The following is a 19,519-nucleotide window of genomic DNA, read 5'->3' on the forward strand; positions in this document are numbered from 1 at the left end:
GGATACCTATTTTAATTGTTATGGAGAAACTTCCAAAAGGCTTTAAGATACCAAAATAGCTTCATTGAAAGTTTCATTGCAAAAAGGGAATAAAAAATTAGACACAGAAGTTATCTAAAACAATACCTCTTGCATTGCAGCCCTTTGGGGGTGCATCATCAAAACACTGGCCCAGAAACTGGTATCTTATTTTTAATTAACTGGTATACTGGAAAAAAGATTGTTCTCAAAGGTTTTGCAAAAATCCTCCAACACCAATTCGAATGCCTCCATATCTACCTTGGAAGGAAGGTCCCATATGGGCCTCTCCCAGAGCAGACAAGAGTCTGAGGGAATTTCTGGTACATGGCTATTATTCTTTAAATAGACCAGGGAAACTAACATTAAAATTAATGGAAAACCTCACCAAATTCTGGTAGATACTAGAGCTACATTTTCTACATAAATCCTACTTAGGACTGCACATGTGATCCTGGGGAAACTGGAAGAAGCCAGCTAAGGATGATAATCCTTATCAGAGTCTACTTTCCCAGATCTCTCTCTGTAGTAACCAGTAGATCGAGAAAAATAAAACATCTTTTGCAACCTCTTTGAGGATGACTCTTGAGTTCAAGGGAACTCAGTAACTCTATTCCCAAAGTGAGTCTATGGTCAAAATTTGGTCAAACTGAAAGCTGATTTTCAGAGCCTGGCAGCAAATTTTTTTTTTTTTTTTTTAAAGATTCCTTCCTAAAGCTAAAATGAAACTCTGTACCCACTAAAATATTCCAAGACACACAATTCTAAATCAAAAACAGTAATCTTTTGATTTCCATCTTAGTTGACAATGTCTCAGATAAAAAGAAAAAATTGGAGATAATGTAGTTACACAGGTAGGTCAACCTATGAAGTCTTTTTTTTTTTTTTTTTTTTTTAAGATTTTATTTATTTACTTGACAAAGAGAGAGAGAGAGCACAGGCAGAGGGAGCAGGAGAAGCAGCCTCCCACCTGAGCAAGGATGGACTCAGGACTTGATCCCAGGGCTGGGATCATGACCTGAGCTGAAGGCAGATGCTCAATCAACTGAGCCACCCAGGGGCCCAACCTATGAAGTCTTTTAAACTGCAAACCAGGGGTGCCTGGGTGGGTCAGTGGGTTAAAGCCTCTGCCTTCAGCTCAGGTCATGATCCCAGGGTTTTGGGATTGAGCACCACCCCCCCCCCCCAAAAAAAAATCAGGCTCTCTGCTCAGCAGGGAGCCTGCTTCCTTCTCTCTCTGCCTGCCTGTGATCTCTGTCAAATAAATAAATAAGATCTTTAAAAAAATAAATAAACTACAAACCAATTCTTGAGGAATTAAAGGCAAAAACAAGAAATGAGGCTCCAGAAACAATTCTAAATCCACCAGTCCTTTTTAGCAATCCTAAAACCTTCACTTTTTATCTCAAAAGGCTTTTAAGTATTGTTAAAAATTCAGGCCAATGGGAACAAAAGTCCTTGCTGGAGGAACTTGCATTCTGTCCTTTGCCTTTGAGATGTAAGTATTTTATCAGGTTTTCTCCAGGAACTCTTATCCCTAATTCCAGTTTTTTTTTTTTTTTTTGTTTTTTGTTTGTTTTTTTTTTAAGTGGGGGTGGGGGGGTCGGGACACCTGGGTGGCTCAGTTGGCTAAGCATCTGCCTTCACCTCAGGTCATGATCCCAGAGTCCTGGGATTGAGTCCTGCATTGGCAGGGGGGTGGTGTCCTTGCTCAGCAGGGAGTCTGCTTCTCCCTCTGCTTGGTGCTAATAAATAAATAAAAACAAGAATAAAAAAAGGGAGAGGTGCTTCGGTGGCTCAGCTGGGTCTTGATCTCAAGAGTTGCGGGTTCAAGCCCTGCATTGGGCTCCATGCTGGGTGTGGAGCTTACTTTAAGAAAAAAATGAATTACTATATAGTGGAGTATTATTAAGCCACAAAAAGGAATGAATTCTTGCCATTTGCCATGACATGGGTAGAGCTACAGAGTATATTATGCTGAGTGAAATATAAGAAACAAAACAAACAAGCAAAGGGGAAAAAAAAGAGGGAGGCAAACCAAGAAACATACTCTTAACTATAAAGAACAAAATGATGGTTAACAGAGGGGATGTGGATGGGAGGTTGGGTGAAATAGATGAAGGAAATTAAATTATACACTTGTCATGATGAGCACTGACTAAAGTAAAGAATTGTTGAGTCACTATATTGCACACCTGAAGCTAATATAACACTGTGTGTTAACTGGAATTTAAATACTTTAGAAACACAATCTGGATCCAACTGCTCTTTAATCAACTAGTGAGTTTTGTATCATTATACCTATCTCATGGCTCGAACTTTAAAATGAAAGCTCATTGCTTGCAAACTTCTAAAGAGTGACCAGGCAGGGCTATCACAAATGTCACGAATGTTCTATAAGAGCACAGATTCCAAAATTTTGATGCCAAGATCCCTGACTTGAGGGTCTAAGTAACTTAGGAAGACAGCTGAGCACTCAATCCTTGTTTGACCAGTTCCTGGATGTGTGAGACACATACAACAGACCACCATTCTCAGTAAAACTCCTGATCCCCTACAAAAATGAGACTCCTGCTCCTTTTCCTTTTTCTCTCTCTCTTTTTTTAAAGATTTATGTATTTCAGACAGAGAGAGAGAGAGAGAGAGTGCGTGCACAAGAGAACATGAGTTGGGGGAAGAGGCACACGGAGAATCAGGCTCCCCGCTGAGGAGGGAGCCTGATTCAAGGATCGATCCCAGGACCCTGGGATCATGACCTGAGCCAAAGGCAGATGCCCAATCAACACCCAGAGGCCCCTCCTTTTCCTTTCTGCGTCTCCCAGATGCTCTGTTTGTATCTGTTCTATGTCTTCAATAAATTGTTTGCTTTTCCTTTTTGCTTGTGTTTGATTTCTATTCTGCAAAAAGCCAAGGACGCTTCTGAGAAGTCCTCAGACCTGGCCTGTCTACATCTGTATGTTTACTTAAAAATAGTTTCCATGGGGCGACTGGGTGGCTCAGTCGTTAGTCACCTGCCTTTGGCTCAGGTCATGATCCCAGGGTCCTGGGATTGAGCCCCGCATCCGGATCCCTGCTTGGTGGGAAGCCTGCTTCTCCCTCTCCCACTCCCTCTGCTGTGTTCCGTCTCTCACTGTGTTTCTCTCTGTCAAATAAATAAAATCTTATTAAAAAAAATAGTTTCAAAAATCTTTTTGGTAACTTAAAACTTTAAAATTATACTGAGATAAGTTGAAAGATGGGTATTCATTGAATATCTGGATCATTTCCAATTAAAATAAAAAACTGAAACATTAATTACTAAACATAGGTTTATCTATTTTTGGTTTATTACCAAGAAACTTAAGATAGTTGGGTCTATTAGCAAACATGTTTGGTTCACCAGTGAAAAATATACTGAGGGAGGATATATTTTTAGAAATTACAAAATGTATTCATAAATTTGTCAATCTCAAGAATGTTGGTATAACAGTTTACAGTTGTTTACTTGGTTTTCCATTAGAAATTAAGTTTTTTGGGGCACCTGGGTGGCACAAAGGGTTGAGGGTCTGCCTCTTGGTTTCAGCTCAGTTCATGATCTCAGGGTCATGGGACTGAGTCCTGGGTGAGGCTCCACACTTGTTGCATAGTCTGCTTGAGACTCTTTTTCCCTCTGCCCTATCCCCCTGCAAAGCACGCACATGTTCTCTCTCCCTTTCTCAAATAAATAAATAAGGGGCTCCTGGGTGGTTCAGTTGGTTAAGTGTCTGCCTTTGGCTTGGGCTGTGATCCCAGGGCTCTGGGACTGAGCCCTGTGTGGGGCTCCCTACTCAGCCCTCCCTTGCCTTCTTTTCCCACCCCCTGCTCATGCTCTCTCTTTCAAATAAATAAACAAAACCTTAAGTAAACACATCCTTAAAAAAAGAAATTAAGGTTTCTAAGGGTTAAAAATGTTCATGTATGTAATTAAACTACTAGAAGTAATTGTCAGCAAGTCCTCTAGCTCAAGCATAGGCCCCAAAAGTTAAGACCAGAAATAGACAAGATTGCTTAACTCATGCCCTAACTGAAACCCATTGTTCTTATTTCTTATCATACTTTCTTGAGACATTGATGGAATATGTTTTGCAATGACATGAACATTCAAACTACCAGGCCAGAAAAGCCCTGATATCAAAGAAATGCCTAGAAGACAACATCCCATACTCTTCCCTGTCCAAGATCACTTGCTGAATACATATAGACTCTTTCCTGTGATCAATGCTGCCTTCTCTTGGCATGAATTCTCCGAACCTCTTCCTATAAAACTCTAGGTGTCCATTTGTTGGCAGAGAGGTCAGTTGTTAAGGCTTGAGCCACCTTCCCTGGCTGCTGGCCCCCAAAATAAAGCTCTCCAATTCTCTATTCCAAATCCTTGTCTCTTGAGTGATTGGCTTCTCCTGTGATTAGTTTATCTGAGTTTGTTTGGGAACAGTGTTGGTAAACCCAGCCAGGAGATATGCATTTCATTTGTTCAGCCCCCTTGGGATTCCTAGGAATGGTGCAGTTGGCCTCGGCAGTGTGCCAGGGCTCAACCACTTGTTTCCTGAGTTAGTGGCTGTGATCCATCGATGGGTAACAGAATCATCTTTGTATCCTGGCAAAGCAGGATGTGTGTTTCAGTAAGAGAAAGAATGAAAGAATGAGGGATGTAGATGCAATTTTGTTGAGGAAAAAGAAAGTAATTTTGTCCTAAAGTGAGGTTGGCTACTTCATAATGGGAAAGGGGAAAAATAGACAACAAAATCCAGAAGTACAAAAAATAAAGTTGTACGTTTGCGGAAAGGGATTTTGGGAAAGGAATTTTATTCATGGTCAAGCTACCTAAGATGGGAATAAATTTATGTAAGTAAAAAAAAGAAAATGAGCTTTAATATCATAAATACACTGGTACAAAATTAGAATTTGGTTTTCTCTCTGTTAAACAGACACATTTTTCTTGGATTATTGGTCTCCCCTTGATAAAAGATTATAAAAGGTTTTTCTTTGCCTTATTAAAATAATCTGCCTAGAAGACAAAGATTCTGAATATTATCAAAATAATTTCTCACGTTTCATATTGTTTTTATCAAATCTTTGATTACTTAGGAAAACTGAATGTTCTCTATTAAAAGAACCAAGTTTTATTTGTTCTTTAAACTACATAACTTTCTGTATTGCCCATGAAATCTTTAATTGTCCTTCTGGCTAAATGGTAACTACGCATTTTTCACACTGACCTATACAGTTCTACTAGTATTTGATGAAAAGAATTTTTTTTTAAATTTTTAAAGATTTTATTTATTTGATAGAGAGAGAGAGAGAGAGAGAGATCACAAGTAGGCAGAGAGGCAGACAGAGAGAGGGGGAGGCAGGCTCCCTGCTGACTGAGCAGAGAGCCCAATGCGGGGCTCGATCCCAGGACCCTGGGATCATGACCCAAGCTGAAGGCAGAGGCTTTAACCCACTGAGCCACCCAGGCACCCCTGATGAAATGTTTTAAAACCTTTTGATATTATTGGCCAATTTCCCCCAAATCTAATTGTAAATGAAGTCTTTCTGACCTGGAACCAACTCATTCTGCAGTGCATAAAGGAATAGGAAGTTCATTTAGCAAGTGAGGAGGTCTTAAAGGAATGAGATTAACTTGTGTGCACTGTTTTTGGGATGGGTACCATTATTTCATATCATATTCTTGAAGGCAGGTGAAGTCTTTCTTTTTTAGGAAATCCACTATAATAAGCTACAAAGTATCTTACTAAGGGGCACCTGGGTGGCTTAGTCAGTTGAATGCCCAACTCTTGATTTTGGCTCAGATCATGATCTCAGGGTGATAAAACTGAGTCCCGTATCAGGCTCCAAGCTCAATGAGGAGTCTGCTTCTCCCTCTCCCTCCACTCCTTGCAAGCAGGCTCTCTCTCTAAAATAAATAAATGAATAAAATCTTTAAAAAAATGAAAATAAAAACAAATTATCTTACTAAATGTCCCTCGTAAGTTCCAGAGATACATCAATTTTAAGATGCCTTATTTCAAATTAAGGTTTTGTTTTGTTTTGTTTTAAATGTCCTTTATCTTTCTCTAACTATGTTCTATCCTTGGGAGCAAAGAGTAAGAACAGTATTATTTGGCTTTGTCACCCTAAGAACAGAAATTGCTCCAAACCTAAAAACAAAAAATTCAGTCTTGTACTTCTTGTTGGAGCCAATAAAATCACAAAGAAAGGTTTTACAAAAGCCTAAACACATTCCTATTACAAACATCTCTCTAATAAAGACACTTACCACAGGATCTTTTATCTCAAGAGAAGCCTTAAATTTCTCAATACAGCGCTTCTGAAGGCATGGGATGGTAGTAACTTCTGGACTGGTAGACAAAATAAATACTGTGATAGCAGTAAGTAGACTGATTTCATCAAGTTCTTGATGTGTTCCATCTACTAAAGAGAAATAATCTATGAGAAACATCCCAAGATTGCCGTATTGTTTTATGCACCTGTGTGAAGATACCTCTGGTTTGAGAGCAACAATTTCTTTTGTGTACGCAACAGTTATAGACAAACACTAATGGACTGATTTTAAGAATCCTGGCAAAAGTTGTAGGTTTTAAAATGTAAGATTGTAAGTCATTCTAGAGCCAAAAATTACCAAAGTAATTACATTCTTTACAGGCGGACATCAGTAAATATATATGTATATTTACTAGGAATATACATTTACTAGTTGTGTAACATTGAACACTGAACCCCAATTTTAGTTTTCACATTTATAAAATGGAAATATTAACAGTACTTGCATTTATAAAGTTATGAGGATTAAATGAGTTATTCATGTAAGGCATTTGAATAGCATGTTGAGCTCAACATGAGTTAGCTATTATAGTATCATTTTTGTTGTGGAACAAATCAGAAATGATTTTTCTTTGTTAAGATTAAGGTAATCTTTCTTTGTTAAGATTAAGGTAAGATAAGGTATTCATATTCTGATAACACAAGTGTCAAGTGAAAATACCTTAGTGCTTTGCTATATATACCATTTCTTAACAGTATAAAAATACCTGAAAATACTGCATGGGTCACAATCATCTGAAAGGATTTTCTGTTAGATAATTCTCCTTCATTGCCCCCCATATTTACCTTCATAATCTCATTCAGTAATTTTATTTTATTTTATTTTATTTTATTTTTTTTTAAAGATTTTATTTATTTATTTGATAGAGAGAGATCACAAGCAGGCAGACAGGCAGGCAGAGAGAGAGAGAGAGGAGGAAGCAGGCTCCCTGCTGAGCAGAGAGCCCGATGCGGGACTCGATCCCAGGACCCTGGGATCATGACCTGAGCCGAAGGCAGCGGCTTAACCCACTGAGCCACCCAGGCGCCCCTCATTCAGTAATTTTAATGACCCTGCTGTGAAAACTTGATGTTACTTGAAAAGGAAAAGGGGCGGCAAATTCAACTCATGGAACAGTGTAAGACTGGATTACTACTTATGAAGAAATGATATACAGGGATCGAGATAACAGGTTTGCTAATATTCATTCAACAAATGTTTAGGAAACAGCACTCTTTTTGGCAGTGAGTCTATAATTTACAGAAGATATATTGTATACCAGAAGTAAATAATTTGTTAGTCACAAGGTCTATGAATATAAAAAATACATTAAAATATAAAAGTTGGGACTCCTGGCTGGATCAGCAGGTAGAGTGTGTAACACTTGATATCAGGATCGTGAATTTGACCCCCATGTTGGGTGCAGAGATTACTTTTATATAGTAACCTTTTTTTTTTTTTAAAGTAGGCTCCATACCCAGCATGGAGCCCAATGTGGGAATTGAACTCACAACCCTGAGATAAAGGCCTGAGCTAATAGATCAAAAGTCAGACACCCAACTGAGCCACCCAGGCACCCCAAATAAGTAAATTAAAAAAAAAAAAAAATCAGAAAATAAAGGAAAGCAACCCAGGAATTGCTACACTAGGTGGTCAGAGAAAGCCTTGAGGAGATTAATATCTTAACTGATGCTTGAGAGGTAATAATGAAACAATGACAGCAATGAAAGCAATATATTATGGATGAGTGGGATTTTATAAAAATAATTTGAATAATTTTAAAGTAAAAGGTACATGGGTCAACATTTAAAATGATGACAACATTATTATAGGTACTTTGTATATATTAAATATTTAATCCATATAATAGCAACAGGAAATGGGTAATCTTCTTCCTTCCATTTTATAGATGAGGAAAAGAAGTTTAGTCATTTGCCCAAGTCACACAATTAGTAAGGCAGATAGTTTGATTCCAGAGAGCATAATGTTAATCATGATGCTATACTGCTTCCTAAACAGTTGTTACTTTTGGTCATTCATGACAACTTGAAACACAGCTAGTCTGTTTAGTAAAAATGTCTTTTTATTTTCAGAAGGATAAAGCTCTCCTGGGTTCCTCTTCCCATTTCCTCTCAAATTCCCTATTCCCCCATCCCTACCTAAACTCCCTTACTCCTATCTTCTTTTACCCAGCATAAATGCAAGTTTCCTTTAGCATCAGCCCCATGGAGAGGTCTCTGTGGTAAGGAAGCAAAGCTTCCTGCAAATAGCCAGCAAGAGACTGAAGACTCTCTTTCCAACAACCATGAATGAGTCATCTTGGAAATGGATCTTCTAGCTGCAGCCCTGGCCAACATCTTAACAGTAACCTCATGAGTGAGAACCAACCACCTATACTGCTCCAAATTCTTGACCCGTAAACTATCAGATAATAAATGTTTGTTGTTTTAAACCATTATGTTTTCAGGCGATTTGTTACACAGAAAATGGTTTACCTGTGATTATCAGCTCCTACTTTAATTTCTCTAGGTAGGTAATCTAAATCCTTACCGCCCTAACCTTATTCTCTGATAAACAACCAAAAACATATTTCTGGTGTGTGATGGAAGAGACAAGCTCTTTGTAACTCTCATCATAAAATCTTACACCTGTTAGTTCCCATCTCTAACCTCGTTTTCTTCCTTCCCACTGGCAAAGGTTCATCCTTCTAAATTGTACTATGAATTTTATTTCTTCCTGCTTAGAAGGAGACATTGCTTCCCTCCCTAATATTTCCAACTCCAATCTCATATCTTTTATCCCCCATAACCACAAATGCATGCTAAAATCTCATCTTAAAAAAAATTCCTCATCCCTGTACTTTCCTTCAGCTTTCTTTTCTGCTTGTGAAGAGGAGTCTATACTCAATCCTTACTTTCCTTACGTTCCATTTACACTGTATTTACACTGTTGACCATGCTCTCACCATTAAAATTCTTTTCTTTGGCTTCTGTGACTGTATTCTCTCCTCAATCTCCTTCCATCTTGATCCATAAACTCAACTGGGGTGATTTTATCTATCCCATAGCTTATGCTGATAACTCTCCAATACACATACTCTAAAATCATCTTTAGTTCAGATTACTTTCCTGAAGTCCAGACTGCTACATATTATGCTCCACTTAATTATCTGAAAGGCATTTCAAACTCAACTCATTACATTCCCCTGAAAATGTTCACTTTGGAATTTCTGTTAATGGTACTAGGAGTGCTCAATGAACCCTTTCAATTCCTAAACCAAACTATCAATAAATTCTGTTAATACATGCTTAACATTTTAACATTTTATTCTTTATTCTTACACTACTATCTTACCTCTAAGAATCCTGTTTTCTATAGCTGCCACAGTGATTCTTCAGAATTGCAAATTCTATCCCTTTACTCCTCTTCTTAAAACCCTTCAGTGATTCCACATGCATATTAAAAGCAGTCCAAATTACAAACCATGCAAATCCTCCATAATCTGGCCCCATGCACCATCCCACTTCATCTTTTTAATAATTACTATTCATCACCCTCCTCCGCCTCTTCCTTTAACCCCACATTCTTTTATTATTCTACTTGCTGTCACCAAATGTACCATACTATTTAGGTCTACAGGCACATGATCAAAATGTACCTAGAACCTGTTTCTATGATGTCCATGTGGAAAATGCTTCCTGATTCTCCAAGTCTCCATTGACTTTTCTGAGAAACCTCTTGTGGTAGATACAGAACTGTACCACTGAGATCCCCTCATTGGAGAAGGTGCTGACCAGCCTTGGGAAATATGGTCAGCTTAGCTCCCTTAGGGTTGGCCTCAGCTAGAGTTGCCTTGATTGAGATCACATCCTTCCTAGGTTAGCCCACATCTGAGGATAAAGTACAGGCCTTTTCTGTCCTATGTGAGGCATTCATATGGGCAATCTGCAGAACTCCCAATTGTTAGGGGCTTGTGCTAGAGTTCGACTTCCTCTTTTGCCCAGTATTACTTTCCCCTACTCCCTTCACAGGTGTTGTTCCTTAATAAACTTCTTGCTCCCAAAACTTCATCTCAACAAGAGCTTCCAGAGAACCCTATTACACTCTGCCTGATTCACTCAGAGCAGATTACTCTCATTTTTAAAACCAGTCTCTCTCTTTTTTTAAACTATATTTAGAAATGCAGTGATAATTAAGACATTACTGTTGCCTTCAAGGAGAACTTTGTGATATTAAGCATATAACAATTTATAGATACCAGACTCCACCAGACTCTCAACTCTGGGCATAAAGTAGGTGGTCAATAAATGCTGAATTCCACTGAAACCTTTACACCACATGAAAGAGAATATGGTGAACTGTGACATTTATAAACAGAACAAGGAAGGCAGGGACAATCTATATGTCTAAGGACTTTTTACAATCACCATGACATTATACTGAAAATGAAAACTATATAACAATAGTAAGAGCAAAAGAAATTTTAACGGCCACTGAACATAATACTGGCTATCATTTATTGATATATATCAGATAATAAATGAGATGCTTTCCATATATTATGTTACTGCTCTAACAATTCCTGCAACACAATACCCTTATTTTGTTAATGAGAAAACTAAGGTTCAGAGAAGTTGAGCAACTTAGCTAGTCAGTTAGCTAGTAAGTAGTGGAATGAGAATATAAATCCAATCAATCTTATTTTAGATTTATAATGCATAACTTATGTACTTTTTGATACCCTGTGTGCATTAAAAGGTTTTGTCAGCTAGTTATGGATCATACTATATTCATAAATTAATACTAACATTTGGAGATCTCTGTCAACTTAATATATAGGTTGCCAGTCATTTAACTGCATTAAAGAGTAAAGATACTAAAATGAGAATATAGATGTTTTTATCTACTTAATAACTTAATACATATTCTCTGAACACATATGTAGTAACTATGGGCCTCTCTAGGTAAGAATGCCAAATATGATCAATTAAATAGCTTATTCTCAAAGTCCCTCATGCTTTTTACAACAAAGTAAACAATTGCTTCTCAATAGCCTTAATTACCTGGATCCCAACAGTCAAGTATTGTTGTTAAAGCACTACGGAGGAGGTCAGTCCAAGCAGTGTGACTCTTTTCTGCTCTGGCCATGGGAGAAGACAATATTCCTTTCAGAGCCTGTAGGGAAGCTGCAACAGTTGAAGATAACTGGCCCCCAGGTAACTTCACAGCAGTTTCTCTGAGGACCCCAATTGTGAGGTACAATATAGTAGGGAGAATTGAGATGCTTCCTGTAAGACACATATTTAAAAACACTCTATGTTTCAGTCTATACATATACTTTCTAAAAAGAAATCATCAACGAGGAAGACAATGTCAAAAATTTCTAGCTTTTAAGATATTTTTCATAAAGGATTATAACTATTAAGATAATTTAGGTAGTATTAAGATTTTTAAGACTGCATTAAATTTTGGTTGTAACTGAAAATGTTATTTAAATTGTGTCACAGTATTTTTGTATCTTGCTTATTTGGTAGCTGACAAATGATGAATTTGTTTTTATTTTTTAGTGTAATATAGACAAAATTTACAATTTTAACCATTTTAAAGTGTACAATTCAGTGGCATTAGGTACATTCACAATGTTGTACAACTATCACTACTAACCATGTGAATTTATTTTTTTATTTTTTAAAATATTTTATTTATTTATTTATATATTTTTATTTATTTATTTTTTTAAAGATTTTATTTATTTATTTGACAGAGAGAAATTACAAGTACACTGAGAGGCAGGCAGAGAGAGAGAGAAGGAAGCAGGCTCCCTGCTGAGCAGAGAGCCCGATGCGGAACTCGATCCCAGGACCCTGAGATCATGACCTGAGCCGAAGGCAGCGGCTTAACCCACTGAGCCACCCAGGCCCCCTTTATTTATTTATTTGACAAAGAGATCACAAGTAGGCAGAGAGGCAGGCACAGAGAGAGAGGTAAGCAGGCTCCCCACTGAGCAGAGAGCTTGATGCGGGGCTCCAACCCAAGACCCTGAGATCATGACCTGAGCCAAAGGCAGCTGCCCAACACACTGAGCCACCCAGGCTCCCCCTGAATGTATTTTATATCAAACTCTTTTTTCTAAGGAATCTGTAGCAATCTACTCAATAAAAATTATAAAAAATTTCATACCCATTGAAGAGTTGAAAAGTCATTGTTATGTTTAAACTGAGAGAGTAAAACTAAAATAGTAAATTTAATGCTCCCAGAGGCTACTCAACAAAACTCTCACAGTGTATTTTTATCCTAAAGCTTCTACTAGTCACTTTTTCTGCCATTCTTGCTGCAAAGCAGTATGTGAGAATAAGGAATATAGGTTTCAATTCATATCAAAGCTGAAAATCATAATAAAAGATAGCACATATGTTGGTCAAGACATGTTTAAGCAAAAATATGCTTATCCGTTAAGAAATCTATTAAGCACGGTGTGCCTATTATCTACTAAATTTCCTAAAGGATACAGTATTTCATTGGAAATAAGACATATTTGTTTTCATATAAGTTTGTCTTTTTGGTATGTAATAACAAATTACAGATAATGCCTCTCTCTATATGATGCATAAAACCTATTCACATATGGAAGCAACATTATACACATAGATATATATGCATACACACATGAAAAAACATAACTCTCTATGAGCTAGAGTTTTTAGGGAAGCATTTACATATAACATAGGTCTGGATATGAACTTCAAAGGAAGGCAAAATTTTATTTTTAAAGATTTTACTTATTTGACAGAGAGAGATCACAAGTAGGCAGGGAGAGAGGGGGAAGCAGGCTCCCCGCTGAGCAGGGAGCCCGATTTGGGGCTCCATCCCAGGATTCTGAAATCATGACCTGAGCTGAACGCAGAGGGTTAACCCACTGAGCCACCCAGGTGCCCCAGAAGACAAAATTTTAAAAAGGAGAGAAGGAATGGGCCACTTCAAATCAAGAAGCACCATGGACAACAGGGAAAAGCAAGAAGGCTTCTAGGTTAAAAATTCACACAGAAGGAATTAGGAGGAGGCAGTGACTCAGCAGAGCCCTATGGAGCCTTAAAAGCTCTAAGTATGGACTCGATTCCAAACTGATGACAAACTTCTGTCATCACCAAGAAAGGGGAAGTCCATTAGGTATTTTATACCAAAAAATGACCAAGAGCTAAATCACTGCCACTGATACGTTAACAATATTGTCAACCAAGAAAGAGCATTATCTGTTGATAATACATAGTATCTACTTACCTTTACCCTTTCAAAAAACAAATTATTAGAATGCAATGTTAATCTTAAAGGATTAAAAACATTACCCACCAAACCTCTGAGGCAGCATTAGTTTAATGAGGAAAGGATTGGCAACCATTATCTCCTTTATTTATTAAAACCATTCCTCTCCCTCCTGGTCAAGTAAAGCAGTGAAATACCACAGCGTACCTTCAGGAGAGCACACCGCAGGAAGTTCAGACAGGATAACTAACGCAGCTGACACCAATCTACTTCCATCTTCCGAGAGCACCTGTGGCTTTGTAGCTCTTACTCCTGGGCTACCTGTCAATTTTGGATTTAGTTCTGGAAGCTGTCTAACTAGAATGCATACACACAATTCCAGTGTTGCAAAAACCAAAGATTTCCCAGGCACAAGTCCTCCTGTGTCCTTTCCCTCTCCAAACTCTGGCAGGGTTTCCTTTTCCGCAGCCCCATCATCAACTAAAAGACAGAAAAAACAGTGTTGAATAAACATTTCGTGTTTGCTTTGCTTTAGGTAGATGGCAATTTAGTCCATTTCTGTTGTAGGTAAAACCTTTAAATGGCAGAAGTCTTGCGTGTTAAAGACTGAAAGATGAAGTTATGGAGGTAAAAGGAGTTGTCTTTATTATGACTACCTATTGCAGTAGATCAAAAGAAATCCTTGGTAACCCTCTCAGTTTTAAAATATTGTCTGGTTAACGCCTTGTTAAGAATATGAACTTGAGAGGCACCTAGGTGGCTCAGTCGATTGGGTGTCTGTCAGGCTTTGGCTCAGGTCATGATCGAGCCCCATGTCGGGCTCCTTGTTCAGAGGGGAACCTGCTTCTGCCACTCCCTCTGTGCGCTCTCTCTCTCAAAAATAAATAAAATCTTAAAAAAAGAAAAATGTGAATCTGATAGGACCAGCTCCAATGCCTACCTTGTACTCTTAAATATTGATAATGGCAGGCAGAAAGATAAGAACCAAGGTCCCTGATGTTTTGTTTTTGTTTTTTTTTAAAGATTTTATTTATTAATTTGATAGAGATCACAAGTAGGCAGAGAGGCAGGCAGAGAGAGGGAGGGGGAAGCAGGCTCCCCGCTGAGCAGAGAGCCCGATGCAGGGCTCCATCCCAGGACCCTGGGATCATGACCTGAGCCAAAGGCAGAGGCTTTAACCCACTGAACCACCCAGGTGCCCCAAGTCCCTGATATTTTTTAAGAAACTGCCATGCCTGGGGCACCTGGGTGGCTCGGTGGGTTGGGGCCGCTGCCTTCAGCTCAGGTCATGGTCTCAGGGTCCTAGGATCGAGTCCCATGTCGGGCTCTCTGCTCGGCGGCGAGCCTGCTTCCCTCTCTCTCTCTCTCTGCCTGCCTCTCTGCCTGCTTGTGATCTCTCTCTGTCAAATAAATAAATAAAAATCTTTAAAAAAAAAAAAAAAAAAGAAACTGCCATGCCTGTTCAGGACTTCCTGTCTCTGGGGCATCTTTTAGATGACAGAACAAATCCTTGTTTTTTTTTTTTTTTTTTTTAAAGATTTTATTTATTTATTTGACAGAGAGAAATCACAAGTAAGCAGAGAGGCAGGCAGAGAGAGGAGGAAGCAGGCTCCCTGCTGAGCAGAGAGCCCGATGCGGGACTCGATCCCAGGACCCTGAGATCACGACCCGAGCCGAAGGCAGCGGCTTAACCCACTGAGCCACCCAGGCGCCCAATCCTTGTGTTTTAAATCCACTTATCAGACTGAGTTTTCTGTTCTATGTAGTCAAATGTAATATTAAATGATAAACTCATCAATACCAAATCAGACTTATAAGTAAGCAATTTAATCACTCTGCAAAACTTAAGTCATTAAAAATTGTCAATAGTGGGACGCCTGGGTGGCTCAGGAGTAAAATGTCTGCCTTCTGCTCAGGTCATGATCCTAGGGAGCCCACATTAGGCTTCCTGCTCAGTGAGGAGCCTGCTTCTCCCTCTCTCACTTGCCCTGCTTGTGTTCCCCCTCTCGCTGTGTCTCTCTCTGTCAAATAAATAAAAAAAAATCTTAAAAAAAAAAGAGAAAGAAAAAAATTGTCAGTAGTTATGGGGTACTTGGCTGGCTTCATTGGTGGAGCATAAAACTCCAGATTTCTGGGTTGCAAATTCAAGCCCCAACACTGGGTGTGGAGATTACTTAAAGAAAACTTAAAAAAATTGTCAGTTGTTCTTCCATGTACACTGATAAACACTCACAGCTAAAGTAAGTATTCAACCAGTATAAGGGATTTTTTTCTCCCCTTCCAGGATTTTGTTAAAATTCTCATTTTCCCAAGGAAAACCTAAGCTACTAACAAAATCCAAGCTAACATGTAGAGGTGGATTAAAGGACTTAAATCCATACCTAGAGAGGTTTCATTTGTACTATACACAAAACATTATCAGAACAAAATAGACATGTAAGAATACTTTAAAAAAGTAATGCTAATTAATTTGATTATAATAATATGATGAATTTTGTATTATAGGTTAACATTCACCTTCTGCACTTCGTCTTTTCTCCTTGACATGTTCCTGAGCTGCACAGATAATCTGTCTTACCACTTCAAGTGAAGCCAACTGAATAGAAGGTGATTCTCGGGTCAAAATTACTCGATGTAGTACATTCAACAACTCGATGCCCAAGTCCTATCATAGAAAACATTTAGGAGAAACTGCATTGGAAATGACATACTTTCTTTTTTAAAAATACCAATATTAAATGCCATGGGAACATTCAAAAAGAGAATATTAACAAATTGATCACAAAAATTAAAAGTGTAGGTACAATAATGTTAGGAACACTTGTTCTATTTTAAATTGACTCCAGATTGGTTTCTGTACCATCTTGCAGGAAATGGTATTATGACAAAAGACTGGTTTCACACAGGTCCTAAAATGGGAAAATGGAAAGGGAAACTTCCAAAGCAAGGTGAGAAATCTGGCTAGAAGAATACAAGCACTGTCATGTAGACTTCCAGATCTGTATTGAGGTTTTCTAGTAATAACAAAGAATGCTAGAGAAGGAAAACATTAAAAAGTGATAAGTTAATAAGCATAAAATGGATATCCCTCTAAAGGATAAACTACACTGGGGTGCCTCAGTATCTCAGTCAGTTAAGCATCTGCCTTAGGCTCAGGTTATGATCTCATAGCCTGGGATCGAGCCCCATGTCAGGATCCTTGCTCTGTGGAGAGTCTGCTTGTCTCTTTCCCTCTGACCCTCAGCCCACTTGTGTGTGCTCACTCACTTTCTCTCTCTCCCAAATAAATAAATTTAAAAATCTTAAAAAAATAAAAGAATAAAATGCACTGGACAAACAGTCTCTCGTTTTCTGCTTTTCTAGTGCTTAATCTGGTAGCTTCCTTTCATCTTTGAAAATAACAGAGAAAATCCATCATTATTGTGCTTGTTTTAATATGCCAAATAAACAAGAACAAAATGTTCAGAATTTATTCAAGTATAATCCAAGTCAGGGAAGATGCTCTTTAGTAATTTAAACCTAATAAACAAAAGTGTTAACAGATTAAATTACAGTCCACCTAGAGAGAAAATCAGTAGTTCCTAGGAAAGAAGTTAAAGGAAATGCCATACTTCACAGTGGTCCTATTATCAGTCACAACTGGGTCAGATATTAGTGTCTGACTCCACCTATAGGCTAGCCAGTAATCTCTTTAAAAACCAAGAAGGAGAACTCAACCAACAGGAATACTCTGTAATAGACATAAATACATGAACCAAGTAGATTCTCTCTTGGGGAAATGGAATAGAAGATACAGATATATACAAAGAACAGGGCGCACTGAAGCAGAAAAATACAAAGAAGGAATTCTACATTTAACTAGTAGCTACTCTTCTGGCCACTTCAATACAGTGCCTTCCCCCTCATTGCTGAGAGTTCGACTGAAGAGCTGCTACACTGAGTAGTAGTTAGCAGCAGAAATCAGTGTGGCAGAAGCAGACACACCAAGTGGCAGTCAGAGGCATGACTGCTCCTGGGTCTGCATGGTTGCTGACAGCATTCCAGTTCTGACAGATCAAGTCATGCAGCAGTTTAGTTTTCTTTTTCTTCTCTGTGTTCATTTTTTGTTTGCTGTAGTAACCTGAACATGTTGTTATTTCTGTTCCTTGAAAACCACAGAAGCCTAACAAAAAATAAGAAATCACCTGATCACTGCCAATTTTAGATCTGGGCCAAGGAACATCTAGAAGGGCCTGTAATGCATGTAAACAAGCAGTAATGCTTTCCATGGTTGCATCTGAGCGTAAGGAACATAGAAATTCCACGCTGATTCCTGTAGAAAACAAAAAAAAAAGGAGGCTTCTTTGAGATTCTTAGTTTATGAAGTAAGGAATTCATTTTATACTTAGATAAGATATACAAATAAGCTTAGCAAAAAGGTAAAGTAAACCACATTGTATTTAAGACTAAACTTTTAAGTAATAAAGCAAGTCTTTTAGTTGTTTTTATCCACATGTACATAGAGAATAATCTCAAACAGGTTTGAGCACTACGCATAGGTGCTATGAAATAGTTCAAAAATGCAAAAAATTAGAATAAAATTGTACTAGAGAACTTAATGTGAAGAGTTTTTTATTAAAAAAATAAAAATTTTTTTTAAAGGAGGATCCATGGAGGGCTTTAACTCATGACCCCGAGATTAAGAATCGCTCTACCAACTGAGCCAGCCAGGTGCCCCAACATGTAGAGTTCTATAACTTTATTCTTACTACAATTTTTGAGTGATTATCATGGATCAAGTACTGTATCTTTACATATACCATTTCATTTCATTCTCACAATACCTGAGGAAGTAGGTATTTTAAAAAAAAAATATTTTATTTTTAAGTAATCTTAACATCCAATATGGGGCTTGAACTTAAAAACCCTGAGATCCAGAGTCGCATGCTCCACGGTATTATTAACCCTCTTTCTGAGAGGGAGATAAGCACATACAGCTTAAGTTATTTAATTTGCTCAAGCTCGGGGCGCCTGGGTGGCTCAGTGGGTTGGGCCGCTGCCTTCGGCTCGGGTCATGATCTCAGGGTCCTGGGATCGAGTCCCGCATCGGGCTCTCTGCGCAGCAGGGAGCCTGCTTCCCTCTCTCTCTCTCTGCCTGCCTCTCCAACTACTTGTGATTTCTCTCTGTCAAATAAATAAATAAAATCTTTAAAAAAAAAAAAAAAAAAAAAAAAATAATTTGCTCAAGCTCAGTTACAGTGGTGTACTGGAAGAATCTGAACTGAGGTAGTCAAACTGCACAGCTTATGCTCATAGTAACTGTCATCCTTCATTCTGCAAGTTTGTTTCTAAAAAACTCTTGTCGCAAGGCAAATGGAAACAAAGTTTAATATACCCAAGGATATAGAAAATGTAGTCATGTCTGGCCTGAGAAGGAGTAATAAAAGAAATTCTGTGAACCATAAACCTTACTTAATTTAATCATTTATCTTTGTAATGCTTATATTTCATTTAATCAATAATTTCTTCATAGATAATGATCGAATGGGTTGTTTTCCAAGAACTAGGTAAAATATGAAAAACATTTCTCTCATTTATTCTAGAAACTCACTCTATTTTAGAAAGATTTTTCACTTTAAAAATGAAGTTCCAGGAAATCCAAGGAATGGGTTAAACTTTGTAATCTAAAAATCTCATCTCCTTGACCTTAAATATTTTCTTGCAATTTTGTACCTTTGAGTATACTTTTCTGAACTTACAATCCTTGAAACACAGGTAAGAGATGGGGGGGCATGCAGGTGAACCCCATCTTCAGTATATTGGTATTTTTTAATATAGAGAGAAAGAAATCTAAAAAATTTATAGATATTACATGAATCTTCAAAAAACTGTGTGGAAAAAACTAGGATTGTCTTATAATTTCTATAATTCATTGAACAT

At 38.0% G+C, this 19,519-nt stretch overlaps 1 protein-coding gene and 1 long non-coding RNA gene across 10 annotated transcripts in view; one reads left to right on the plus strand and one right to left on the minus strand.

Annotated features, from left to right (window-relative positions):
• Positions 1 to 8,795, plus strand: part of LOC131836442 (uncharacterized) — an 81,574-nt gene extending 72,779 nt beyond the window's left edge. The window contains exon 5 of the long non-coding RNA XR_009355609.1: positions 8,534 to 8,795. This is a non-coding gene — a long non-coding RNA (uncharacterized LOC131836442). The remainder of the gene's footprint in view (positions 1 to 8,533) is intronic.
• Positions 1 to 19,519, minus strand: part of HEATR5A (HEAT repeat containing 5A) — a 114,729-nt gene that overhangs the window by 3,352 nt on the left and 91,858 nt on the right. For 6 of the 9 annotated variants that reach the window (XM_059181841.1, XM_059181844.1, XM_059181839.1 and 3 more), the window contains 5 exons: positions 17,785 to 17,912; positions 16,118 to 16,265; positions 13,808 to 14,080; positions 11,404 to 11,628; positions 6,296 to 6,450 (listed from right to left, as the gene is read on the minus strand). In XM_059181841.1, the coding sequence (XP_059037824.1) occupies positions 6,296 to 6,450; positions 11,404 to 11,628; positions 13,808 to 14,080; positions 16,118 to 16,265; positions 17,785 to 17,912 (929 nt within the window). Of the gene's footprint in view, positions 1 to 3,029; positions 3,161 to 6,295; positions 6,451 to 11,403; positions 11,629 to 13,807; positions 14,081 to 16,117; positions 16,266 to 17,784; positions 17,913 to 19,519 lie in introns of all 9 variants that reach the window. The other 3 variants (XR_009355603.1, XM_059181840.1, XM_059181845.1) reach the window with 3 other exon arrangements.

Source organism: Mustela lutreola, chromosome 7, assembly GCF_030435805.1.
Source record: "Mustela lutreola isolate mMusLut2 chromosome 7, mMusLut2.pri, whole genome shotgun sequence".
NCBI lineage: Eukaryota > Metazoa > Chordata > Mammalia > Carnivora > Mustelidae > Mustela > Mustela lutreola.